This window comes from Astatotilapia calliptera, chromosome 7, assembly GCF_900246225.1.
Source record: "Astatotilapia calliptera chromosome 7, fAstCal1.2, whole genome shotgun sequence".
NCBI classification, from domain to species: Eukaryota; Metazoa; Chordata; class Actinopteri; order Cichliformes; family Cichlidae; genus Astatotilapia; species Astatotilapia calliptera.
In genome coordinates, this window is record NC_039308.1 from 5,090,950 (window position 1) to 5,116,675 (window position 25,726).

At 41.6% G+C, this 25,726-nt stretch overlaps 1 protein-coding gene across 4 annotated transcripts; it reads left to right on the forward strand.

Annotated features, from left to right (window-relative positions):
- The first annotated feature begins 1,631 nt into the window (after positions 1-1,631).
- On the forward strand, positions 1,632-24,807 carry LOC113025164 (BTB/POZ domain-containing protein 10-like). Of its 4 annotated transcripts, none has more exons than XM_026172641.1 (8): positions 1,632-1,823; positions 12,344-12,585; positions 12,672-12,975; positions 13,253-13,355; positions 16,363-16,483; positions 19,648-19,845; positions 20,165-20,275; positions 22,983-24,807. In XM_026172641.1, the coding sequence occupies exons 2-8, from the start codon at positions 12,405-12,407 to the stop codon at positions 23,435-23,437; spliced, it is 1,473 nt and encodes a 490-aa protein (XP_026028426.1). In that variant the 5' UTR covers positions 1,632-1,823; positions 12,344-12,404; the 3' UTR covers positions 23,438-24,807. The 4 variants fall into 4 exon arrangements, with proteins under 4 accessions (XP_026028426.1, XP_026028427.1, XP_026028428.1 ...); XM_026172642.1 differs by lacking the exon at positions 1,632-1,823 and adding an exon at positions 5,301-5,388; XM_026172643.1 differs by lacking the exon at positions 1,632-1,823 and adding an exon at positions 5,301-5,382.
- The last annotated feature ends 919 nt before the right edge of the window (positions 24,808-25,726 follow it).

Sequence of the window (25,726 nt, forward strand, 5' to 3'; positions counted from 1 at the left end):
TACCAACAATGCATTCATTCTGACAAAAGTTTGTGTGTGTAAAATAAGTGTGTGTGGGTATTTGGGGTCAAAAGCATTTATTTGCTCTCGTATGACAAAAGTGAAAGCCTGGAGTTCAGAGGCGGTGTTGTCATTCCTCTTCTGCCCCCTCCACGAGCTAGAGGTGTGACATCAACAGCAATAATGAAGGCAGCTCATCAATGGCAGGAGCCCGAGGATATAAAAAGGAACTTGGGGAGTCCTGGTCTAATCATAACTGATAGGAGCGGACCACCAAAGCAGGCTGACTCACTTTACAACACAGGTAAGTTCATCTTGGGCTATACTTGGGCTAAAACGGAGGCCCACTAAGGCTTGAATCTAATTGAAGTTATTAGTTGTGTAAGCTTTATTGTAATATATTAGCATTTTTATACATTAATACATTAATAAAATTAATATATGTTGAGATAAAGGATGCAGTGGTTTCAAGGTAGATTAAATTTAAAAATAAATTGACACTTTTAAGACTAAAGGTCAAATATTTTTTTCATTTCAGGCAGTTTTAAAAAAAATATTGAAGTTTTGTTCTTTTTGTATTTTTTGTTTTTAACAGGTAATCAAAATGGGAAAAACTGACTATAAGATTCTACTTATTTCACTCTGCCTTTTACACTTCTCCGTTCACTGTCAAGGACGACCACTAAGGTAATCCTCACAGACCATTTAAGATGATTTTTTTTTCACCATAACAAGTTCATCACTATTAGATCCTAGCTATATCACATATCTGTGCACAGTAAAAGGACAGTGAGTGAGGTCCAGTTCATGCACAACCTCGGAGAGCACAAGCAGGTGCAGGAGCGCCGGGAGTGGCTACAGATGAGACTCCGGGGTATCCACACGGCAGGGGCCCGGAACAGCAGTCGGGAGACGGCGAGCCGGAGGAGGAGAAGGTGGCCGCTGCGTCTGGAGGAGCTGGACGAGCTGAGCGATCTGACTTCTGATGAGATCCAGCACGCTTTGAACGTTTTGGACGAGCTCCTCAAGTCAGAATGAGTTTAGATTTTTTTTTAAATTGTTATTATTATATGACCGCAGCAACATTTCCAGAACCTTCACGGTGCAAAACTTGAGGCTACTTTGTAGATTCTTGTTTCTTTTATAAGTGTTAGCCTGCCTTTACTGTCAGTGTGCATTTTTACTCTATTTATTTAGACTGATTTTATTTATTAAACTGATATTTATGAATTTTTTTGGATTAGGCAAAGCTTCCCTGTTGTGCGTGCACTTTTATATGACAGGTGGTGTGTAGGCCACTCATAAAAACGACTTCTACATCTTGAAGGAGATAAAATTTTGGACCAAATGTGTCGTGTTTTTAATTTCATATATTTTTACATGTATAAATTAATTTATATGATTGCATTGCAGGTTTGCGCGCTGTTTACTTTACTTTTGACTGCAAAGCCAAAATAAATAAGTAGGCTGCAATGCACTTGAAAAATATAAAAAATATAGTTTAAATGACTTTAGTAAGAAGTATGACACTAATGAAGTGGAATAAACGGAATAAAATATTTAAATGTCATGTCATTGTTGTAATTCTTATTATGTGCAGTGTGCGCCTGTGTCAGCACGCTGAACTGTTTTCTCGCGATATTCCACGCTAACTCCGCTCACCCAAACCAAAACAAAGAGTCCTCAAGCTAACAGTAGTTTGTCTACAGAGGGTTTTCTTACAAAAACGCTCGTCTTTTTCTGCCTCTCCAATCTTCGGTTAAAGGTGCAGCGGGCTGTTTAAGCAACTGTCACGACTACAAATCGGAATGTAACGCAAAAAGGTAACAGGGAGCTTTTATAAACTCCTTTTTCTGGTAGCAGTTAGCTCCTAGCAGTCAGGAGATGCTGTAAGCGCTAACTTAATAGGCTAACCTGGTTTCTTATACTTTTATCAGATTACGCAGCTCAACTAAAGTTAACCAACTTAATTTGATATTAACTCAACTCTTTGCTGAGCTGGAGCTGCACTTTGTGTTTAGTGTAGTTCTGTTAAGTGTCAAAACTCTGTAGTGGGTGGTTGTTTGTAGTTGCTGTAAAATAAGAAGCTAATGTGATAATTCACCATTATGCGATATGAAAGCAGGGTACATTGCAATCCATATGGACAGACAGGTGATGTAATGGTTAATCCCAGCTTGAGTGAGTGAATATTTGTGAAATAGTTTGATGGCTCCACTACTTCTGGATCCATAAATTTATTACTGAGCTGGGAGTTGACCTTTGCAAAAACAGCTAATTTTCCCGTAGATGAGGAGGCGGTAGTGCTGTTGTTAATGCAAGGAAGGCTGTCTGTATTGATTTTTGCTGTTGTCCAGATCTTTGAGGAATGGTCTTATCAGTGCATGATGGTGAGAGTTATTATAAGTGCGCTTTGAAGCTTATCTTGGAGGTTAATGAACTGTCTTGTTGCCGTGACAGCAGAATAGGATGCTAAGGATAGGGGTGAGATAGAATAAGTAGTAAGAAGAGTCTTGTTGCAGGCTAAAACCTTTATGGATTAGCTATATACACTGCTCCAAAAAAATTAAGGGAACACTGGATCATCACAGCATAACACAAAGTCAGCTCATGGATCACATAAATCATTGTGAAACTATTTAACCTGCTTTTTGTGCAGATGAAAGTGACAACAGGTCAAACAGGAGAGGCAACAACAAGACAACCCCTGTTAAAGGGAATAGCCACAGACCTTTGCTCCCTTCATATCTTTCCTGACTGTTTTTTTTTCTCGAGTTTTGATTTTTGCTAGTGTCCTTGTCAGTGCTAAGACCGTGAGAGTATACCGAGGTATACTGATGAAACGGTCGATATAAAAATTTAACACGGTGTCAAACACAAACATGCATCATCATCCGTTCAGTCTCATATGTACCGATTTGTGTGCATGTAGACTGAATTTAGTATTTACGCCCACATTTGGAGGATGCAGGAATTAATTATTTTGTTGCTCATATCAGAGAACACAGTTCAGCTAAGACCGGTGATTTTTTTAAATAAAATGTAGTTAATTTTATTAATTGACATTACAGACAACTTGGTTTGGGGTTTGTCGGTAAGTGTCCAGGACTAGGTTTCAAAAAGATTTCTCCTGACCACTACTCATGCGAGGGCCTTCAGCTGGGTCCGAATTTTCTCCAGGACACATGTCAGATTGACTACTTTTTCTTTTTAAATATTTATCTATTGCTATTACACACTGCGTCGTCTCACAGCATCACTATTATGTAATTAGTGTTGATGTTTCTGTGATCTTGCACTTTTCCAGCTTGAAAGCTGCTGAGAGACAACAAGGTTTTGTCCCCCTTTGCTACTCATGTCAATGCAGCGGTAACTCTTAGAGACCCGGGTCTTGTCTTTGTTTGAATGGTGTCCGTAGGTGAGTATGTGGAAGTAGTTAAAGTTGAAAGATGTGTAAGTTGAATGAAGATTTGAAGATTCTCCCACTGAAATACATAATAAATTATTGTTGAATAAAGTTTAATAATTGAAAAAGTATAAAAGTTAAAAGTAAGACAAATACAAGCACATGTGTCCAAAAGAAGTTCACAGGCTAGAGTCAAATGTCAATCATAAATATTCCACCCCTGTAATATTCTCAGCTTTGTAATTCTTTGTCAATATTCTTGATATTTATAATTGAGCGATTTTTATATATTAGTACTATTTCTTAAATTTGTAAACCCTGTAACATATTGTATTATTTAAATAGTTTAGTCTGTTACTGTTACTGTCTCGGAGCAACTGTAACCCACATAATTTCCGTAGGGATTAATAAAGTATTCTGATTCTGATTTATTTAGAGCAGGTAGTTGTACTGCCCTCTAGTGGAAGAGAATGTAATTGTTCTGCCCCTTACTCACGCCGATGGCTTAGAGCAGCGGTCCCCAACCCCAGTCCGCGAGAGTTGAGGCTCGGGTGTGAAATTAATGGTTTCCGGGTTTTATCGGTTTTTATCATTTTTTTTAATAGTTTTTATCGTTAACTCGCTTTCCCTGGGTCTTTTCCCGTGTGTTATGAGTAAATCTTTTTTGGGGGGTACCGGTACTGGTTTTATTTTGTTGTATTTATCCACGACACCTTAAAGGCCGGTCCATGAAAATATTGTCGGACATAAACCGGTCCGTGGCGCAAAAAGGGTTGGAGACCGCTGTTATAGAGTACTAATCAGGTGGAACCAGATAACCTTCCACGGCACGCCTGATCATTTCTCACTGCACACCTATGTGCCGCTGCACAGTGTTTGAGAAACACTGCTTTAAAACTCAGCTTTCTTGGTTGCGATGGTGACGTGTTGAACTTTCTGCACAAAATATCTGCTGACTCACAGAACAAACGTGGCAAGTTGTGTTCACAAACATGAGCAAATAATTTTAAGTAGTGCAGCTGGCAAGTCCATGTACAAGGTACATGTTGTTGACATTTAGTCTTCTCCACCTTAATTCTTCATGCTACAGATTCAACAAAGTACTGGAAACATTCCTCAGACTTTGATAAATGCTGTCATATCATACACTCTAGGAAGCTTGGAAAGAAAAGCGAATGGACTTCTTTATGTTTTTTAAAGACTTAGATTACCATGACCTGGGTGACTCTTTACAGACATGTCATATTTACAGTTGTTGCAGATTTGTCAGTTGTGCTTCACTGACCATGGAGGCCATTTGTGTACAGTGAACTCACTGTCATGTTTAAGAAACCCCTTTGATGAATTTCATGAACATGGTCAGCAACAGTACTCAGGTAAGCTGCGGTATTTTAACAATACACGGGACTATGGTCCCCAAAGTGTGCCAAGAAAATATCCCAGCAGAGGCCTGATCCACTGATACAAGGCAGATTGGATCCATGCTTTAATTTTGTTTACGTCAAATTTTGACTATGCTGCCCAAATCCTGCAGCAAAAATTAAGCCTCAGTTTGCTGTCTTAGCTGACAGGAGTGGCACACATTGTGATCCTCTACCACTCTATCCCATCTGCTTTAAGGTTTGACGTGTAGTGCATTCAGAGATGCTTTTTAGCATACCTGGGCTGTAATGAGTGATTATTTGAATTACCGTTGCCTTCACTGGAAGGTTTCTCTTTTTCAGTCCATTCTCCGTTAAACCTGGAGCTGGTTGGGTGAAAAAATCCCAGTAGATCAACAGCTTTTGAAATACTCAGACCAGCCCGTCTGGCACTGATAACCTCTAAATCAACACCAACAAAGTCTTAATCACCTTTCTTACCATTCTCATTCTTGGTTTCAAGTTTAACTGTTTTTTACCATGTCTACACGTGATTGGATGATTAGATGTTTGTGTTAACGAGCAGCTAAACAGGTGTACCAAATGAAATGGCCAGTGAGTGTATGTTTTCTTGACATTTCTTCAACTCAAATATTATCTGACCACCGTGTTAAGAATATTTAAAAAGGCTATGCAAGACTCAAAAAAAAAAGATTTGTTGCCAGGTTGCTGAAAGTTCAAGAGTTACGAATTGGGTATAAAGAATTTAGCATTTGTAGTATGCAGCACTTAAGTAGGTGTAATGCCTTAGACATCTAGCTGAAGATAGAAGTAGGCTGTGTTGAACAGTCAGTGCCCATGAAATGCAAGATTAAAAAAATGTATGTGTAAAATGTAGTAATAATTACAAAAGTAGCTCCATGTCTTAGTGGTCCTATCTAAAGAGATTTTTAACCCATTTACAAGGCACAATAAACAAGTTTTCCCCCACAGGAAATATATTAGGCAAAAAGAAATGGAGGAATAAGAGATAAAAAGACAACAATAAATAAGCAAAATACAAGAATATCCAGTTATAAAACGCCTGGGGACTAAACTTACCAAATTAAGAAACAAAGCAAGGAGATAAAATATATTGCTTTCAGATGCAAGTCCAGGGTTTCTGCTGTTTCAGTAGTTCAGCATTCAGCACAGTGAGGGAGATTCTGCTAATGATGTTGTTATCCAGGAATTCATCCTGTTTGTTCTTCAGTCACTTCAAACTGGAAGTTGTTGAAGGCACAAACAAAAAGAAAAAGAAAAAAAAAGCGTATTAATGCATTTTTATTTCATGCGAAGGGTTAAGTATAAAAGAGGCTGTGTTATCTCTGCATTTCATCTTCATCAAACTAGGATCCAGAGCCTATGAAATTTGAAGAATTAATCTCATTTGCGGTTTTTCAAATATATTTATGAGGAATGGGAAACTGGAGGATTTCCGTTTTATTAGATAATATCACAGTTTTGAAAATAATTTTTAAAGTTCAGTAACCTTCTGGATAAGCCAGGGTAAATTTTCTTTACGATATAATGTCAAACAAATAAATCGTTATAATTGTTGTGCGCAAAGAAAGAACGACTTAAAAGCAAACCAAAAAAAAAAATAAAAAATTAAAAAATACACGGAGCCCTGAGAAGTGGCAACTTACGAGGATCACGTGAAGGCAGCACCGCTCTGATTCAGCGAAGCACGCGGCCATTCACAGTTTAAGGTCCCTCCGGTGACTCTGAATGACTAGCCCGAGCGAGTCTTCCCCCCCTCGCCATCCAGACACGTTAAACGCTTTTGGTGGATTTTTATTTGTGTTTTTCTTTTTTAAACCAGCGAGTTAAGTCTGGCCTGAGTGTGTGTGTGTGTGAAACGATGCTGATGAAGTTGGAAAGTAATGAGCGAGGATGCTGAAGCTGCCGGCAAGCCCGCTTTGTTCGGAGGAGCGCAAGGCTTTTGTGCCGCTGTCATCCCGCAGCTCGTTCCCTGCTGCTTTGTCTTCACTTGGCCCTCTGATACCGAGCGGTAGGTGCACGTCGGCTTTCAAAGCACCGAGGCTTTTCAGCTCTGTCATTGTGTTACATGTGTTAGTGCTCTGCTCTCGGTATGCCTCCCTGTCATGAAAAGAATTATAATAGTGGTCCAAAAAGGAAGAGCAGTGACAGGAGGTTTATCCTTGATGGGACTCTGTGGAGTGTGTGATGATATAATGATATTTATGGTAGTCTCACATCCACTCATCCTGGGCAAGGGGTGGCATTTATATCCTTGTTATGAATGGTAATTCCCATTTTTATGCCTTTTTAATTAATTGTCCTTTTGTTGGATTTATTTTGTACAGGGCAGCTTCCCTGCCTTCGCCCATCAGTAGTGTCAGCTGCCCCTAAATAATAGATTGGACCCTCACCACTTGGGGCTCTCACCTCATGCTTTTAATAGACTGCCAGGACGCCATGCATCGTTGCCTGTCTTACTGTGTCTTAGATGGGTTGCTGACTTGCATTAAAACTGCACACACAGAACCAATGTACCTCTTGAGATGAATAAGAAAGTAGAAATGGTGGTATAGGAGGGGGGAGGGAGGGGTGTCCAGTAGCAGGAAATTAGACAAGTGAAATGTTAGCCCTGTCTGTGTGAAATCGTGGCTTCTGTAGACTTGCATTGCCATGTGAAAGATGAGAGGATCTGCCTGCCCTGAGTGAAGTATTGCCTTCTCAGTTCCTTTGTTCCCTCCACTCTGCTGGTGTGGCTGCTGGCTGGCAGCCTGTTTGGCTGCAAGACCCGCTTTTATTCTTAATTTCCCATTTCGGCCAAGCATTAGAATCCCATTGGAGATTCATGCTGTGTCAGGCACTGGTGTAAATACATATATTACATAATCAGCCACATCTTGCCAGAACTCTTAACTGTGGTGTTTTTGAAAAGGAGACTTCATTATTAATGAGCATGTCATGAGTCGAGGTATGCTGTGTTGGATGACGGGCCGGGCTGTTGCTCTCTGTATGAATAATGGTGTTTTTCACATTTCAGCAATGGTCAGTGCCCGCTTTGTGTGTGCGCCTGTCGTACAGTTCACCTGAAGACACTGAACCTGAAGCAGACATTGGTGTTTTTGTGTGTGTCTGCACCCGTTTCTCCTTTTGCTCAGCTACTATGGTGACCCTTCCCTTCAAGGACACTGGCGGAGTCTGCAGCTCTGTATTAATACGGAAATTATTATTAATTTTTGTTTCCACTTTGATGTCTGAGAGGTTATCCTGCTTGAGAAGTTAACTATCTCCATGTGCATGGCTTTAAATTTTTATTTTTATTTTAGACACGCTAAATTTGTAGAAATTTGTGCGCAAACAGTTGAGCTTTTTGCTTCACAAGACTGATGGGTTGCCGTCTGGTAAAATGAATAAATGACCTTGAATCGCCATAGAGGCAAGTCATTGCTGCATTGCTTTTGCGGAGAATTCTTTTTTTTTTTTTTTTAATTTATCAGTTTGCTTGTCTTCTGACATTATGGTCTACCCTCCCGCTGACCCAGCCAGACAGTTAACCAATTAACCACTCAATCAGTCTGTCAGCCAGCCGGTCAACCCGTCTGACCAGCAGCAGCAAGCCGGCTGTCCGGCACGCTGAGATCTCAGCCGGCATCCAGGGAGCCTTTTCTAATTACCAGCCTTTGAAGCTCTGCCAAAACATGCAAAACCTGTTTAGTGGGCATGGTGCAGGGAAATAAAGTTCAGTTCTGCTGTGTTATTGAACAGCTTACTTAACCCTTGGTTCTAGAATAAACCCCAGTGATTTTCCTCACTTAGTGTCTTGTTAAAAACACAAAGTGCTGTCATTATTTGAATTATCCTAGATGTATATAAAACCATCCAAAGGGCGACAGTACTTGGAGTGTGCAGTCCTCCACTCTGGGTTGATGACAAATCCCTGGTGGCACTCCCGAGTTATAGTTATAGAGTTGCTATATCTAACAGTCTGGGGTATACAAAGTATCCAGAAATGCCACAGTGCACTTTTTAAAGGTTGTAATTTCAGGTGGAAAGGAAACGAGACAAGAGACGTTACTATTCACAGCTTTCCTGTGGAGAAAACTTCCAAAAGATGGATTTCTCTCCTGGTGTATTCACTCGACTAAAAGAGCTCACGCCACAAATGCTGTTGTTTGTTTTGTTTTACGCAAAGACTAAAACCAAATAAAGCACAGATATTGAAGTACTGCTGCCTGTGACCACAAATCAAAACTATTGTAATGTAAAGTTTGGATGGGTTTTAATAGCAAAAATACTGTAGACATTTATTCCAAAATTTGATTTCTTTTTCCTTTTTTTGTGCTTTACTGCCACCTTTTCATGGTTGTAGTGTGTTATGTCACATCAAGAGTGAAAAAATGTCCCCACAAACAATTTCATTTAAGAATAATGATTATTTGAATGTTCAAACACATTCACATCCTAAATAAAAGTATCCCACATTGTGGCAGTGGATGCTAGTTACTATAAGTAGACACTCTCACCTCTTCTCTGTTATCATCTTTATTTTGATGTACAGTTTGAGTGATGCCCTAAATGTTGTCCTCCTCGATGATCATGTTCAAGTTCAAATTGAAAAGACTGAACAGAATACATGTTAGAAATCCAGACCAGACGCTTTTTAGTGTATGTTAATGTAACAACTTATATGTGTTGTCATTGTCAGAGTTGAAGCCACTTTTACAGGACCTTGTCTTTTTTATGGAAGAAGTCAGCCTGTTTCTTCCATTTTATGTCTCTCTGATGATATCACCTCCAGTAGACGGTCATCATCATATTTCATAGCGACTCCTCTCGGGAGACCCAGCTCTCTTCATTACTGAGACCTGGATTTGTTTCTGCCTTATAAGCTCAGTGCTATTGATCAAAGAGCCAGCTGTACTGTCGCAGTGGATCTATAATGGGTGCATTCATCAACACATCTAACAGAGTTATCAATCAGTAATAACTAAATAATGATTTAATTATCAGAACCTTTGGTAGTACAGTACTGTGTTAGTAACTGTTTGGTTACATTTTTGTACACTTCAGTGATTTGTCAACCTTTAGGTTCTGGACTGTTATTAGGCTAAAGACATTCATGTATTTTATAGTCCTTTTCAAGTTTTCTTTCAAACAAATAAATAATTGAGTCAGATTAATCAATACTGTCATTAACCGTTTGGTACAGACCTGTGTTAATAGTAAATGCAGTGATATAATTATCACACAGCTATCCAAGCAGATTTTATGTTCCCTATTCATCCTATTCGTCTGCTTGTAACTACATTATATGACTTCAGTGTACTGCACCTGTATTCTGTGTAAGCTCATTTTAGCTCCATCTTTTTATTTTGGGAATCTCCTAAGGCAGCTTTGTATGATTCACAGTTCAAACAAATCCATATTTGTTGATCCTGGGTTAAAATTAACAGAATGTACTGACGGCATCTGAATTTTAGTATTTTTTTGGGGAAGAATGTGGAGAAAATTGATGTTCACATCTCTAAGATCTGGTTGAAGGGGACATGTTAAGCTAGTGTCCAGCTCATATAATAGCTTTGCATGATTAACAGTTCAAAATAATGATAGAGTGAGAAATCCCTGCTCTGTGACATCACAAAGATTCACGAGCAGATAAAATGTCTGAAACAGTGTTTAGAACAATCTGAACCTGAGCTTTGGGCTCCTGGGGATTGTTTTGTACCTTTTTGAAACTTTGTCAGTGTTTAATATGAGCACCTATATATGTAAAAGTATAGATAATGCTTTACATTTGGTATTTGTCATGTAGTTTAACATGACTGAAGATCCGTTTTTGCAAGTATTTCTCTTTCAGTCTTAAAACAATGAAAGCCTGAAGCCAATAATGGAAGCGAGTTGCTTTTCGCTTGAGTGTGCGTGCCTGCTTCTGCATTTCTCGAGTGCATTAATGCACGCAGGAGCTTGTGTGTTTAACTCCTTTCTGAAATGGAGGGCAGATATTGTAAGAGCTCTCTCAGGGCTGCTTGTCTGTCTCTGGAAAAAACACTCAAGGAAGCATCGCTCACTCCGAAGCAAGGTGGATCGGTCGTTACCTATCTGTCAAAAACCTGTGAAAAACCAGCTTGTGGAGCAAATAAACAATCAAGACGATTTCTCTTTGTTGTCCTGTAGCCAAGTGAGTTCGTCTCACTCAGATTGTTTCACATGGATGCACCCTCTAATTGATGCTGATGTAGTGTGTGCCTGTAGCTGAAGGCTGAGGTCGGTGGTGCTCACAGTTTGGTGCAGTTGTGTTTCTGCAGCACTTAGGGCCTGTTGGGGTTCACGCGAGTTGACTGCAGACTTTTCTCGTCCCGCGGCTCGGCATGTAAAAAAACGACTCTTTTGCTCCTCGAGCGATTTCTGCACGACAGTGTGAATGAGTCTAGAGAGGATGCAGTCGACGCACAGAGTAATGTGCCTCGCCGCTCCATGAAGTCACGCATCAGTACTTTGGGTTTCTGTGCGATCATTAGTGCCGTCCCACTTGGACTCGAAGCTTTGAGCACATCAAACCTGAATGGCTGCTTTGAATGAGTTTCTAAAGGGATGCTTTAAATATAAAAACCTTTATGGAGTTGCTCGATTATCTACTCACTGTTCAGCTCCATGAAGTATAAGACGATGAGAAGCTGTCAGATATGAGGTGTTTTTCTAGAGCTACAGACACAGTTAATGAAACGCTTAATATATGTATATATATGGGATAAACATTTTAGAGATTGGTATACTTTAAAGTTTTGCGACCTAATAATTAATACCAAATCTTCTTATATTTTCCGTTTTGCTCTAATGAAATGATGCTAGTTGCTCTAAATATTAAGGAATAAATGAGAAGGGCAGATGAAGGTCATCATTGCAGCGGACAAACAAAGTAATGCAATTTCTGACTTGTATTGATTCCACTCTTAATTTATGAGAACCAGTATTTGGCAGTTGCTCTCATTAAATTAAAAAAACCTGTTTAATCTTTGCAATCATGGATTTCCATAAGACAGTAAAGAAATGCAGGATTATGCTGTTTTTATGTATATAAAAGCCACAGAAGTGATAGAGATAAATATACGGAGCCAAACAATAATAGCCTTAATTAGTCTAAAAGTATGTGGGCATTTATTGGCTTCACCTGGAGAAGGTCGTAGGTCTTAATCTGAAACTGGCTTATATTAGAGTCAGGACTCGAGGTCTAATCTCACCTGGTTAATTAGTGTACGAGTCAGTCTTTGTGTTGATGCACTTTCGCGGTCATTTACATGTTACTGCATTACACTATTAGCGCATAACTCGACATGTTCTGCATCCATTTCATATTAAAAGCATTGCAGGGTTTTATGTACCTTACACAGCTGTAGCTAGTTGACCTGACATGTATAACTGTAGGAGGCATCAAGTGTTCCTAAAAAAACTCTGTTAATCTTCTCTAGTTTTATTCTACTGCATCCTATTACTATTTATTTTTAATAATCGAACTTTACGAGATGTGCGTCATTGTGATTTCCTCCCATCTCTTCACAAGTGAGCAGTGTGGTGTGTCAGCGTTGGACTGCAACCACCAGCAGCGGCCGGAGGTCAGGACCATGAGTCTGTACGGGGGCGGTGCCAGTGGCGGTGCGAGAGAAAGAGGAGGAGGAGCAGAACATTACCGGGAACAGCAGCGGCGGCGCTCCAGCGATCGTTCACGCGACTCCTCCCATGAGCGGGGAGAGAGCCAGTTGACGCCTTGCATCAGGAATGTTACCTCTCCCACTCGGCAGCACGGTGAGGAGGATAAAGGTGCTTGTTGTAGATGGTAAAAGCAGGCCAAATATTCTCTGCATTAATTGTCCACATTTCTCCATCCATAGACCGTGAACGTGGCGAAGGAGGCTCATCATCCAGGTCCTCCAGCCCACGTCCACCCAGGGTTTCTCTTCCCCATTCCCACGTAGGACACATACCTCGTTCCCTGGCTTCCCCTGGAGGTGACCACCACTCCAAAACTTTGAGCCAAGGATCCTCTGATATGATCTACATCTATGACCTGAGCAGTAAAGAAGGACATCGCAGTGGGCTGAGACTGGGAGAAAGAGTAACACTCATTGTGGACAACACACGATTTGTGGTGGATCCTGCTATTTTCACAGCTCAGCCTAACACCATGCTGGGCAGGTAATTGTCCAGACCACATCAGAGCACATTAACTTTTAAGTTTTATTATTTTACCAACAAAAATAAGTATTGAGGTAGTCACTCTGAAAATCAGACGACGGGCAAAAAAAGAAGTTCTCTGTTAGATTATAACTGCATAGAGATAACACAGGCCAGGTATATCATCAGCAGCTTATGCATTTTAATGAACACAAAGCATGGCAGTACAGATAGATGGTCATTTATCTGTTCAGCCGTTGTTTGCAGTCATTAAAAAAAACCTGCCGTGTATTTTCAGGATGTTCGGTTCTGGGCGGGACAACAATTTCACTCGGCCCAATGAAAAAGGAGAGTTTGAGGTGGCAGATGGTATCAGCTCCACTGTCTTCAGAGCCATCCTGGTGAGAAAGGATGTACACGGTGTCTGTGTGTCGGTCACTTTCTGTGTAATCCTCTCATTAGTGTTCGCTTCACTGTCATTTCTTTCCCTGACTTTGTCTCAGACTTTTCCATTTCCCCTCTATTAACCACAGACCCAATGAGTGTCTTCTCTTGTATTCTCTGTGTGATTATTTCGGCATATTCATTCTTTTTTGTAACCTTTCTCTCTCTTTTTCCATCCTGTGTTTGGGGCCCAGAACCTCTCTGAAAACGTTGGATTATTTGCATGATCTAAACTCTCATTTATTATGGTTATCATAGGTCCTAAAATAAATATGTAGTTACCCACACAGGGATTGCAATTACAGAAGCAGCAAAGTACCTCAAACAAGCTGATGTTGTATCCTAAAGACACAACATCAGCTCTTTTTATTCTAAAAAGCACGGCTCATTGAGGAAAGTTGGGGTCGTATATCTGCTGAGAATATTTGCAGTCTCAGTAAAGTGTCTGTTTCTGGTGGGATCCTATAGTTACAGTCAGACCTGTATGCCACATGCTGGCATATTCTAGTGGGTTGCAGAGGATAAGAAGCTGATGGGAGTTTATTTAAAATTGAAGCTATTCTTCCATCTGTTCATATGATGTGGGCTAAATAGAAGCACCCGTACATTGCAGTGCAGTTCAGTCATATCCACCTATCCTGGTATAGTCTTGCTAAGATTTTGGGGGCTTTTGCTGCAATTCAGCAACTCTTGCGAATGATTTATGGTCCTACATTTGTGTCCCTTTTAGAGAGGGATTGTGTGACGGAGACATTCAGTCCTCCAAAATGCTAGAAGCGGGTGGCCTGACAGCAGGGACTTTATCCACAGGTAGAATGCTGGTTGGCTTAAAATTGACTTGAATAGTAGAGAGTAGAGTAGAAGAAGAAGAAGTAGCATTAAAAATCGCCACAGTGGACATTTTCATCTGTTTTAACACTCTGCTTCACTACAAAGAATTTCTTTGTATATTATTTTTATAGTCACCACATACATGAACAAGAATATTACCATATTACTGCTTGTTCCACGTATTTTTCACACACTGCACCTATAAACTACCAGCACAATACCACACCATGCACTTTAGTCCCCACACTAGCTGTCTGCTTCTTCATTCTGTAGCCCATCACCAGGTAACAGGGATAACAGTTTAACACGCTCACACTCAGAGGTAGATTCATGTGAAAGTCCTATGTGCAGTTGTACTAGGTGAGTTTTAGTATCACTAAAATGTCAATTTGTGCCGTCTAAAGACGTCTAATACAAATTAAAGTTGAGGCATTGCAGTTAAATGTAGAGAGAGGAACTAAATGCTTCCTGCTCTTTCCTCTAACATAGATTATTACTCTTTTGTCATTTGTTTTGCCCGAAGAAAGAAAGAATCACTTTAATTAAATACTGCAGAATTTAAATTGTGCCAGGTGCAGCAGAGTACTTCCAGTGAGGATGCAAAAATACATCAGCCAAGTGTCTTGTTGCGTATCAGCTGCTAAGCAACTAGTAAATAAGGTGACATTTACCGGTGTCACTGTCCCTCATTTATCTGCTTTTGTCATGAAAGTTTTGCAGTGGCTAAGTGTAGAAAAATAACACATATCAGTTTTTAGGTATTTATCAAGTCAGATTTTATACCCTTAAATTCTTTTCTGCTAAAAGAAAACTGAAGGGGAGAATTATTACAGCGTGACACGTCGACGGCCGTAATTAAAAGCAAAACTGATAAAGAAGGAGCGGGAGGTAGGGATTTTTTTGTATGCACCAATTGACAACTAACCCCCAACATGAAAAAAAAAAACTGTCAGTATAAACTATTGCAAAAGCACTCAACACGTCGAGAACCCACAGCCCCTTGGGGCATGCTTTGATGGGAGAAGCTGGCTTATAATGCTAATACTGTGCGAACAAGCTGAAAACAAAGATCCCTTCTGAAAGAAACTTGGCCAGCTTTAAAAGGTGAATCTGACCCAGAGGCTGCAGGACTGTCTGGTTTGCTGGATCGTGTAAAAGTGTCTCGTAAGGCCGCGAAGGAAACTTTTATGTTAGTGGAGCTTTTTACAGAGGGGAAAAAACTGCAGGTGTCACGTTGCATGTTTTTATCTGAGAGTACAACGGAAAGAGGAACTGCTGGTGAAAATAATGTGAGATAACGTAAAGACTGTTATGCACAGATATGAATACAGTTGTGGTTTGAAATGTTTGGTATGTGTTACAGCATACTGCTGCTTCTTTTTCCTGGACTATTTACTGTCCAGCTGAAAGAGCACCCAGTGCACAGACCGCAGTGAACATGCTCATTCATTAATGCTGATTTCATCTGTTCATAGCAAAATAATCATTAGCACAACAGCAGCCTGAGGAGAGGAAATATTCTGAAAGCCGTCCAAGTTGTCTGCTTCCAAAAGTGTTTGTGGCAGGTGTAAAATGTTATGTGTTTGCCTCTTCTCTTTGGGAGAGCATTAGTAACAACAGGCGAAAAGCTGCTCGATTGTGGTCGTGGTATAATGGATTTTGGCAAAAGCCTGCATGTCTGTGGGAATTACACAAGGAGACATGAGGCAGAGCAGGAAATGAGATGTGCCAGAACTTTCTGTCCTGTGTGCCCCGAGTGTCTCCACTCTTTCTTTTTCTCCCCATCAGTAGAAAGTCTCCTGGGTAACAGCCACCGTGAGGGTGCACAGGGACAGACAGAGGATGGAAAGTGGGGCAGGGAGGGAGGCTGACGTCGGAAGCTTTTACTTTCATCACCCTTCACCCTTTCTCCTCTAAGCCTCTCTCTCCTCTGTGACGTTGCTTTTTACTTTCATCTCCACTCGCTCGCTCTCCATCCCTCCCTCCCCCCTCTCCTCATCCTCTCTTTCGCTCTCTCTCAGCAGCAGCAGCATTAATAATGGCGCCTTGTTTTTTCTCCCTTGCTCATGTGCGTGCACGAACATCCACCGCTCCGTCCATTTATGTGTGCGATCGCGCCGCTGAAAATGGCAGGATTACTACAAGTCGGGGATAATCCGCTGCCCTGACGGCGTTTCCATTCCCGAGCTGAGGGAGGCATGTGACTACCTCTGTATCTCCTTCAACTACAGCACCATCAAGTGCAGAGACCTCAGTGAGTATCTAAATGGCTAGCTGTTGATTTACTGCATGCACACTGATGTAGTTCCTCCTTCTGTCAGTGCACAGTTTGGTGAGTGTGTTGGTTTTTTACTTCTTTTGTTTTTTAATGGGAAAAAGTACACGTCTCTGCATGTTGCATGGGTACAGGCAGTTACTTCAGGAATAGGAAAGCAATAATTTCACACTAACAGGCTGGATATTGTTCACTGTCCTTTACTGAAGCCATCAGTTGAATGTGGAGCAGATTATGCGATTGATTTATTGTGAAAAAGAAAGAGCTGAAATAACATTGTTTGCTTAAATTTATTGCACAGCTACATTGTACTGGTTTGTGACAATGCTGCGTGTGATGGACGTTTGTTGTTGTTGTCGTTGTGCATGGCTGTGCCTCTTGTTTGTGTGTCTGAGTGTGTGGGAGGAGTGGCTTCAGCGCGCAGCCTGCTGCTTGCTGCTGCTCTATGCTGAGCTCTAAAGTAGGTCATGATTAGCTGTGAGATTCAGTGCTTGTTATGCAGGCACATAACAAGCCAAAGCTGGTAAAGTTAATTAATCCACAACAGGATGGGATTTTTTTTTAATTCTACTTTTTAGAGTTCTTTTTTTCAGTCAGCATGTCTCTGATTTCAATTGATTGCTGTTCCAGGTAGAAACACCAGGGATGTACTGATATATCAGCTCAGTATCAGAATACCCTGTTCAGTGATACTGGCAAATAAGATTACATTTACCAATGTCACTGGCTGATATTTATCTTTTGTGTCACAGTACAGCTTACAAATATTAATTAATAAACCTTAAATCTTAATAAACATTAAGTAAATACAACCACAGGTGAGCAACAACACATGACAAGATGATTGGCTGGTGTGAGGGGGAGGAGTCAGAGATTAATAATAACTAATGATTAAATGCAGAGTGGTGCATGAACACATGGTGAGTGAAAGGGGACACCCGATCCAGCCCTGACGGTATACTTTATCAAAAAGGAAAGTTTGGATTAAAAGTAAAAAGGGTGCCTGTCTCTTGAATCCAAACTGGGAGCTGGTTCCACAAAAGGAAGCTGACGGCTCTGCCTCCCATTCTACTGGTATACACGCTAGGATCCACAAGTAAGCCCACAGTCTGAGAGAGACTTAATTAGTTAACTAAGAAGGTAAGCAGCAGCCAGGTGCTGCTAATCAAATGCACTTGATTAACTGACCATCAGCAAGTGTGAGCACTTTTGAAAAGTTAGAAGTAAATCATCATCAAAGATCTTAGAACAGCAACTGTTGCTGCCATGATGTCAGTCTGGGAAAGGTTATAAGGCCATTTCTAATGATTTCAAAGTCCACCGTTATACACTGAGAAAGATTATCCTCAAGTGGAAAACATTCAGGACAGTTGCAGTTCTTCCCAGGAGTGGATGCCACAGGAAATACATCCCAAGGTCAGATGGCACAATGCTTAGAGAAACTGCAAAAATCCCAAGAGCTCAGGCTCTACAAGCCTCAGTTAGCTTGTTAAATGTTAAATGTTAAAGTTCATGACAGTATAATAAAAAAGACTGAACAAGGAAAGGTTGTTAGGAGAAAGCCTCTCCCCTCTGAAAAGAAAAGGGCTGCACAGTTTAGATAAAGTTGCATCTGAGCAAACCTCTACTGGAACAATCTCCTTCGAAGCGACGACACCAAAGTTGAGATGTTCAGCATTAATGCACCGTGCCACATGTGGTGAAAATCAAACACGGCATATCAGCACAAACATCTCGTATCAACTCGCAGCACAGCGTTGGAGGTCTATGCTTTGGGCCTGTTTTGCAGCCACACTGAGGCGTATTTTATAGTCAAATGTGAGGGCATCTGTCTGAGAGCTAAAGCTTGCGGTGGAACCTTAAGAAAGCCGTGCATAAACAAATGCCCGCAAACCTCAATGAACTGAAGCAGCATTGTAACGAAGAGTGAGCCACAATTCCTCCACAACACTCTGAGAGACTGATAAAGACATTCAATGAACGATTAAATCAGAGCAAATTAGAGCAGGGCGATATGACCAAAAATATTTATCACGATATACATTTGAAAATTTGTGATAACGACATAACTGACGATATAATTGACACGAGACAAAATACTTTACAATTCCACAACTTTATTAGTGCAAAAAAAAAAATCAGTATATTTTCACTTAAACAAGCAGCTGTTTTTTTTTATGTGCATTAAAGTTGTAAAAAAATATAAAAGTGCAAATGCAAATTCCTTGCTGGCAGTTTAACCAAAACGCATTTCCAGTGGAAATTGGCCGACATATCCTCAGCATAACCATGTATAATATCCACAAAACTTAAAAAGAGGTTATACACACACAATAAGGTAATATTATGTTGAAGCACAGTACGTATCACTCCGCAAGGAGTACATAAGGCACACGGGATTATAAGGGGCACTGTCGATTTTCAGAAAATCAAAGGATTGATTTTAAGTGTGCCGTATTTTCTAAAAAACATGATAATAACAACGGCCCGCTAGCATGCGCTACCAAAAATAGTGCTTTGTTGTGTATCTGACGGACGAAAGTTAAACCAGTTCCACACCACTGAAGTTGCAGCATTTTTACAAACCAGTTCTGGTTCATCCGTTTCATTCAACGATCCGCTTTCGCTCTTCTCATTCTCCGTTGCCGCCATGTGCGTATGAAAGCAAAGGCACTGCGCATGCGCGTTTTACCCATATTCTATCGCGATATTTCATTTTCTTATCGTTGCCGAACATTATACCGGTATTACCGTGAACGGTATGATATGGTCCAGCCCGATTTCCAATTATTCCTGCTAAAGGTTGAATCATGTGGTGCCTCCACCACCACCTAAAGCTTCTAGTCTTCCTTAGAAATAACTTCTGTGGACACAAACTGCATTTTCAGAACTGTTAGTCAAATTTGATTAAAAAAACAACCCACAGTTAAAAGGCTCCTCCATATGCTTCTATTCAGGATTATCTGAGTGTCTCGACTGTTTCTATTATTAATCCAATACAATAACAAGTTTGATACAGATAGTCGTTCATGTGGGGTAATTAAAGTCTTCTACTTGCTTTGATTAGAGCAAGAATCACAGCTCAGTATCGTTTCTGGCTTCTGCTTTCTGTCCACAATGACGTCTGGTCTGTTCGTCCTCAGGCGCCCTCATGCACGAGCTGTCCAACGACGGAGCCCGGCATCAGTTTGAGTGTTACCTGGAGGAGATGGTGCTGCCGCTGATGGTGGCCAGCGCCCAGAGCGGAGAGAGGGAGTGTCACGTGGTGGTGCTGACTGACGACGATGTGGTGGACTGGGACGAAGAGTACCCACCGCAGATGGGAGAGGAGTACTCGCAGAGTAAGATTTCATAGTGAACCCTGCTGCTCCACTGATCTGGTTTGTTAGCCTCATAACTGGGTGACATTAATCTGATGGAGGCCGTGCTCCACTTTACAGAAACCAGGCTAAGGTGCCTCGGTGTGTGAAAGCAGGCCACAGTGGCACGAACACTTCCTGCAGCTCCCGCTTACTTTCTGTTTGTGTGGCTTTTTCTTGTTCACCTTTTAAATGTCTCAGATAGGGCAGGAAAGTCGTGCATCCGGAGAGTTGTCGGTTTTGCTTCATATTTTAATGCGCTCACTAGTTCGATTTTGAATGTATCTCTTGTCTTCCGCAGTCATCTACAGCACCAAACTTTACCGCTTCTTCAAGTACATCGAGAACAGAGACGTGGCCAAGTCGGTGCTGAAGGACAGAGGACTGAAAAAGATCCGACTGGGAATTGAAGGTACACCACAAAGGGGGTTTTTTGTTACTCGTGGCTTTCAGAATAGTTTTTGTCTTCAAATGCAGTCTGGTCCTTGAATGTCTAAAGCCAATGTAAAATATTTTGTAAAAGTAATTGCTTTCAAAGATGATGTCACAAAGAGTCCTTATCAGCTTCCTACAGACTGCTTTTTTTCATAGCCAGGCTGGCACAGGCACAGCCACAGTTGTCAGTGGAGTTCCTCAGGGGCCTATGATGGGCCCAGTATTTTTCACCCTATACCTGTTTCCCTTGAGTTTCAAAATAAAATTAAATTGGTGAGCTCTTGTCCTAGTTCAGGGGTCGGCAACCTGCGGCTCTGGAGCCGAATGCGGCTCTTTTGTCCTTATACTGCGGCTCCGGGTGGTTTGGGAAAATAAATTAGAAGTATTTAGCTGAAGTGTATTTTATTTGTGTTTAGTTCTTTTTTTAACTTTTAAGATTATTGTGATTTTGAAATATAAAAATAAAATTACATCTTATTATTTTTTCATCGCTCAAAATAAGCGCCACACTCGCGGAAACCGGTGTACCCACCGAAACGCCGTGCATTTATCGAGACTTTTGACCCCAGACCCCAGTTATGCATCTTCGAATCCACATTATGTCGGCAGCTGTTCTCCACCGTGAACTATGTTAAAAACAAACGCCGCTCACGCCTCACAGATTACAGCTTACAGTCCTGCATAAAGATGAAAGCCCCGATTTGCAGACGCTCTGTGCGCAGAGGTTCGGGACCATAAGTCTTATTGTAAACATGTCACGGCAGACCCGACGATGTTTCCATGAACACGCTTTTCAGCTTCTCTTTATTGACCACTTTTCACACACGGTTGCTGTACGCACACAGCCGGCTGTAGCTTTTCCGCTCACAGCCCGACACACCAACACAACAGCAGAGAGAGCACAGACTTTAAGGCGGCGAGGCGTGATTGCGGGTGCTGCTCAGGTGCGTCCGCCTCCCCTGCAGCGGCGCTGCAGACCACGCCCCGCCACACACATTAACCAGGTAAAATACATATTTGTAATGTAATGTAATTTTCTCTGTAGCACTTCATGGATTTCTTAAGCAACACACCTTAGTTGCTCTGTGGATTCTTTTAAAAAGCAGTTAAAAACTTTTCTGTTCAAACAAGCCTTTTGTTGATCTACGTATTTTATATTCTTTACATTATTTACATTTGATCTTTTACATTGTGTATAATGTCTATTGATTGTATTGTTTATTTTAATTTTGTGTACAGCGCTTTGTGTTAATAAATAAACTTTACTTACTTACTTTAGTTGTTCACACAAAGCATAAAGGTAAAAAAAACCAATATATACAGTGTTATCTTCATTTTAGATTTCAAAAAGTATTTGCGGCTCCCAGTGTTTTCTTTTGCGTGGAAACCGGGTCCAAGTGGCTCTTTGGGTGTAAAAGGTTGCAGACCCCTGCCCTAGTTCTTCTCTATGTTTAGACCACATTGGTATCTACCGTCTCCTAATACAAGTGACTTGGTGAGGTCATGTCTGTGTGAGGAGAGGATGGAATGAATTCATTTAGGAGACATCAGTCACCTTCTTGATGATGCTTTATGATGGACCGCTATCTAATCGTCATAAGCAGCATAAAAGTCTGCAGAGTACTTCAGCTCACATTACAGTACTTGTCATGATGGCTTGTTATGCCTGCTCTACCTCCTGTAGTTCAGGAGGAAGTTGCTCTCCGATGCATCCTTTGGAGTATAAATGTTAGCTAGTACTCCGCTATGTAAGAATCACTCCATTTACCAAGCTAAAAAACACAACAGCAAACCTGGAAGGAAAAACAGTTGTAGGTCATGGAAACAGTTTCACAGGAACAAACGGGAGCGTTCCTGCGGGCCTGCAGAGGGACGTTTTTACCCACACTACACACAGTAAATGATGTTGTTTAACAGGTTGTTAAAATCTAAAAGGCCAAATCTGAGGCAAGAATTTCCACAACAACAGTAAAATGCCAGTAAATGTGGCTTTCATTACATGACTTTTAGGAAAATGTTAAATACAAGCTCTAGCTTCATGCTAAAACTCTCAGTAACATTCGCCTCTATGCGTGAAGCCAAGTAACACTTTCTTCTGGCATGTCTCAAAGCTGGAGCTCGAAAAGAATCAGGGCCACACATCCCACATTTTTTCAATTATCAGTAATTAACAATATCCAAGTTGAAATTTTTTTTTTTAAATATAGGTTAGTTTGATGCCATCAGCAGAGTCTTGTTGGTTTATTTTCCCATCATATTATATTAACTCAAACACCATTTGACTCAAACACTGTTTGAGTCAAATGGTGAATCTCACAGAGTCATTAGTTATAGTTCAGCTGCTTAGTTTGGATTCGGGAGGCAGACAGCCTCTACTTTTAAGATTTGGCTTAAAACGTAACTTTTTGATAAAACATAGTTGGGGTTGGATCGGGTGACTCTGAATCCTCACTTAGTTACACTGCTCTAAGCTCAGACTGCTGGAGGAGGCTACCCATGATGGTTTTATACCAATAACAGTATGTCATTAACTTGTGTGCACTCGCACCTGTAGTGAGTAGTTGTTTCTCCTCATCCTCCAACCAATAGATGCTGTTAGTGCGTATCTGTCTGCAAGCTATTTTGCAACCCAGCTCCACTCGAGCTTGTTTTGTCCCGATTACATATTGTTCCTTCCTTCCCAGGATACCCGACCTACAAAGAGAAGGTGAAGCGACGACCTGGAGGCCGTCCGGAAGTCATCTACAACTACGTGCAGCGCCCCTTCATCAGGATGTCCTGGGAGAAGGAGGAAGGCAAGAGTCGGCATGTGGACTTTCAGTGCGTCAAGTCCAAGTCGACCACCAACCTGGCAGCGGCGGCCGCAGACATTCCGCAGGACCAGCTGGTGGTCATGCACCCTCCCGGGCCGCAGGTGGACGAGCTGGACACTCTCCCCCAGCAGGTGGTGCTGGGGCCGGCGTCTGAGAGCAGTGCAGCCCCCCAGCCAGCACAGGCCTACGAGGGCCTGAACCAGCAGGCTCAGGACGGCTCGGGCCCGGCCGCACACAGCAACCAGCAGCAGCATAGCAGCGGCAGCCAGACTCAGGCCACTTACCGCTACGAGCCGGACCCCGACATGCCGTCACCCTCTGCATGAGACGGTTTGCTACACACTCCCCCCCTCCACCTCTGTGTTCACACCTCCAGCAACAAATGCTTTCACCTTCACCAACAAGGCTTCTTGCATTCTCATCACAGCTGCACACATGTTGCCACCTAATGAAGCACACACACGTGTGATTGGCCTTTAGCAGTCAGCAAGCGCACAAAGTTGTAGAGTTTAAGCGGCGTGTTGCTTTCAGTGTGAGCACAGACTTTTCCAGTGTCTCCTCCACCACCACCTCTTCCTCCTGAGTGGCAAAACACCAGTTTGCCTTGTGTTGCACCTCTGCTGCAGCTGCTTTCAGTCCACACGGCGTCCGAATGAATGAGAACTAGAAGCACATCAGCAAACCTCCCCTCCCAGCTCTGTTTACTCTTTGATTTGTCAACCAAAGGAGAGTTTTTAGTGGACCTTTGTGTACACGTGAGGAAAGATCTGTTTTACATGTGTGAATGCTGAGTGCTGTGTGTGTGTTGTAGAATACTGTACCTCACTGGGAAAGTGGATTTCAGTGCCTCTGCATATTTCTGTGGGGGGGGGGGGGCAATAATTTGATGTGAAGATGGACTCTTTTTCTTGTGTCACAACGTTTCACACAACATACATGTGTTTACTTCAGAGGGGTGCACTACAGAGCGGGTTCAGCATTGCCAGACTTTGAGTTAGCTGATTCGACAGTAATTAAAACCCCCAGTATCCCAGAGATGACGGTAATAATGGTGGTTATAAGTTTTCTCTGTCAACACAGATTTTCTGCACGCTTCCATAAAACCAGGTGTTTGATGTGGCTTTTTACTCTTCTTCCTCACAAATCTGATCGAGTGCCATATATCTCACTCTGAGATATTATAAAGAGGGGATAAATAGTGTGTGTGTATAAGTAATATAAATAAAACAGCAGAAGGCAACACTGCTGTGGATTAATAAATTAGAACTCAGCATGCTCGATGTGCTGCTGTTTATTTGGACAGCTGGATATCAGAGCTATGAAACTGTGTCATGCACAGTTTGCAGAGCTGTAGCTTTACGGCAGGACTTGATGGTATGCTCTGCAAACAGAAATGTGCCACTTGCAACAGATTTTAAACCAAAACTCTGAATATAATTTGCTCCGGATCAGATTATATGATCATCACCGGTTAACTGAAGACTGATTTTCGTTTTGCAGTACACCCCTCTGATAAGTTAGGTGTTAGTTTAAGTCTTGTTTATTTTCTGCTCCACTCCTGAGTCTTGACCGCGGTGCTCTGAAACTCTGCACAGATCCATCATCACTGCTGCGAGCACACAGGATGTCAGAAAAGATGCTGAACACGTTTTTTGGTTTGTTTTTTTTAAATAAATGCTATTTACAACACCTTCAAGAATCACAGTCGCTTTCTTATTTAAGCTGTTTTCTTCATGTCTCAGAATTAATGAGGTCTTGGAAACATTCCTCAGATTTTGGAGGTGGGCAACTCCAGGCCTCGAGGGCCGGTGTCCCTGCAGGTTTTATATGTGTCCTTGAACCAACACAGCTGATTTAAATGGCTAAATTACCTCCTCAACATGTCCTGAAGTTCTCCAGAGGCCTGGTTACGAACTAATCATGTGATTCAGGTGTGTTGACCTAAGGTGAGATCTAAAACCTGCAGGACACCGGCCCTCGAGGCCTGGAATTGCCCACCCCTGTCATAAAGGGGTAGACATGGTCAGCAGCAATACTTGAGACCACTGGAACCTCTAAACCTGAAAGATGGTTGTTTGGGGAAATCCCAGCAGATCAGCTGTTTCTGAAATACTCAAATTAGCCCATCTGGCAGCAACAACATTAAAAGTCACCTTTCTTTTTATTCTGATGCTTGGTTTGAGCTTCAGCAGGTCACCTTGAATGCATCGAGTTGCTGCCATGTGATTGGCTGATTATAGATTTACTTAGATTAGGTATATATTAACAATTAGCTGAAAAGGTGTACCTAATAAAGTGGCTATAAGTATATACATGGCAGAAAATGAGTCCTCTCGAACCCTAAGGTGCTTATGGTGATTAAAATCTCCACCTCAGATGTTTCCAACACTGGCTGTTTGCATGTTAATCACTCATTAATAAGTCAAACATTGTGTCATTTGAATGCAAGCCGTCCTGCTGAAGCCTTCTGCTGTTATAACAGCTTCACGTCCAGGTCTTGGCGCCGCACACTGATCCAGGCTGCGTGATTAGTGATGTTTGAAGCCTGCAGATGTGATCGGCGTGCAGTGACTCAGCTTTAGAAGACATCCCTCCAGATGCAGCAGCACTGAAAG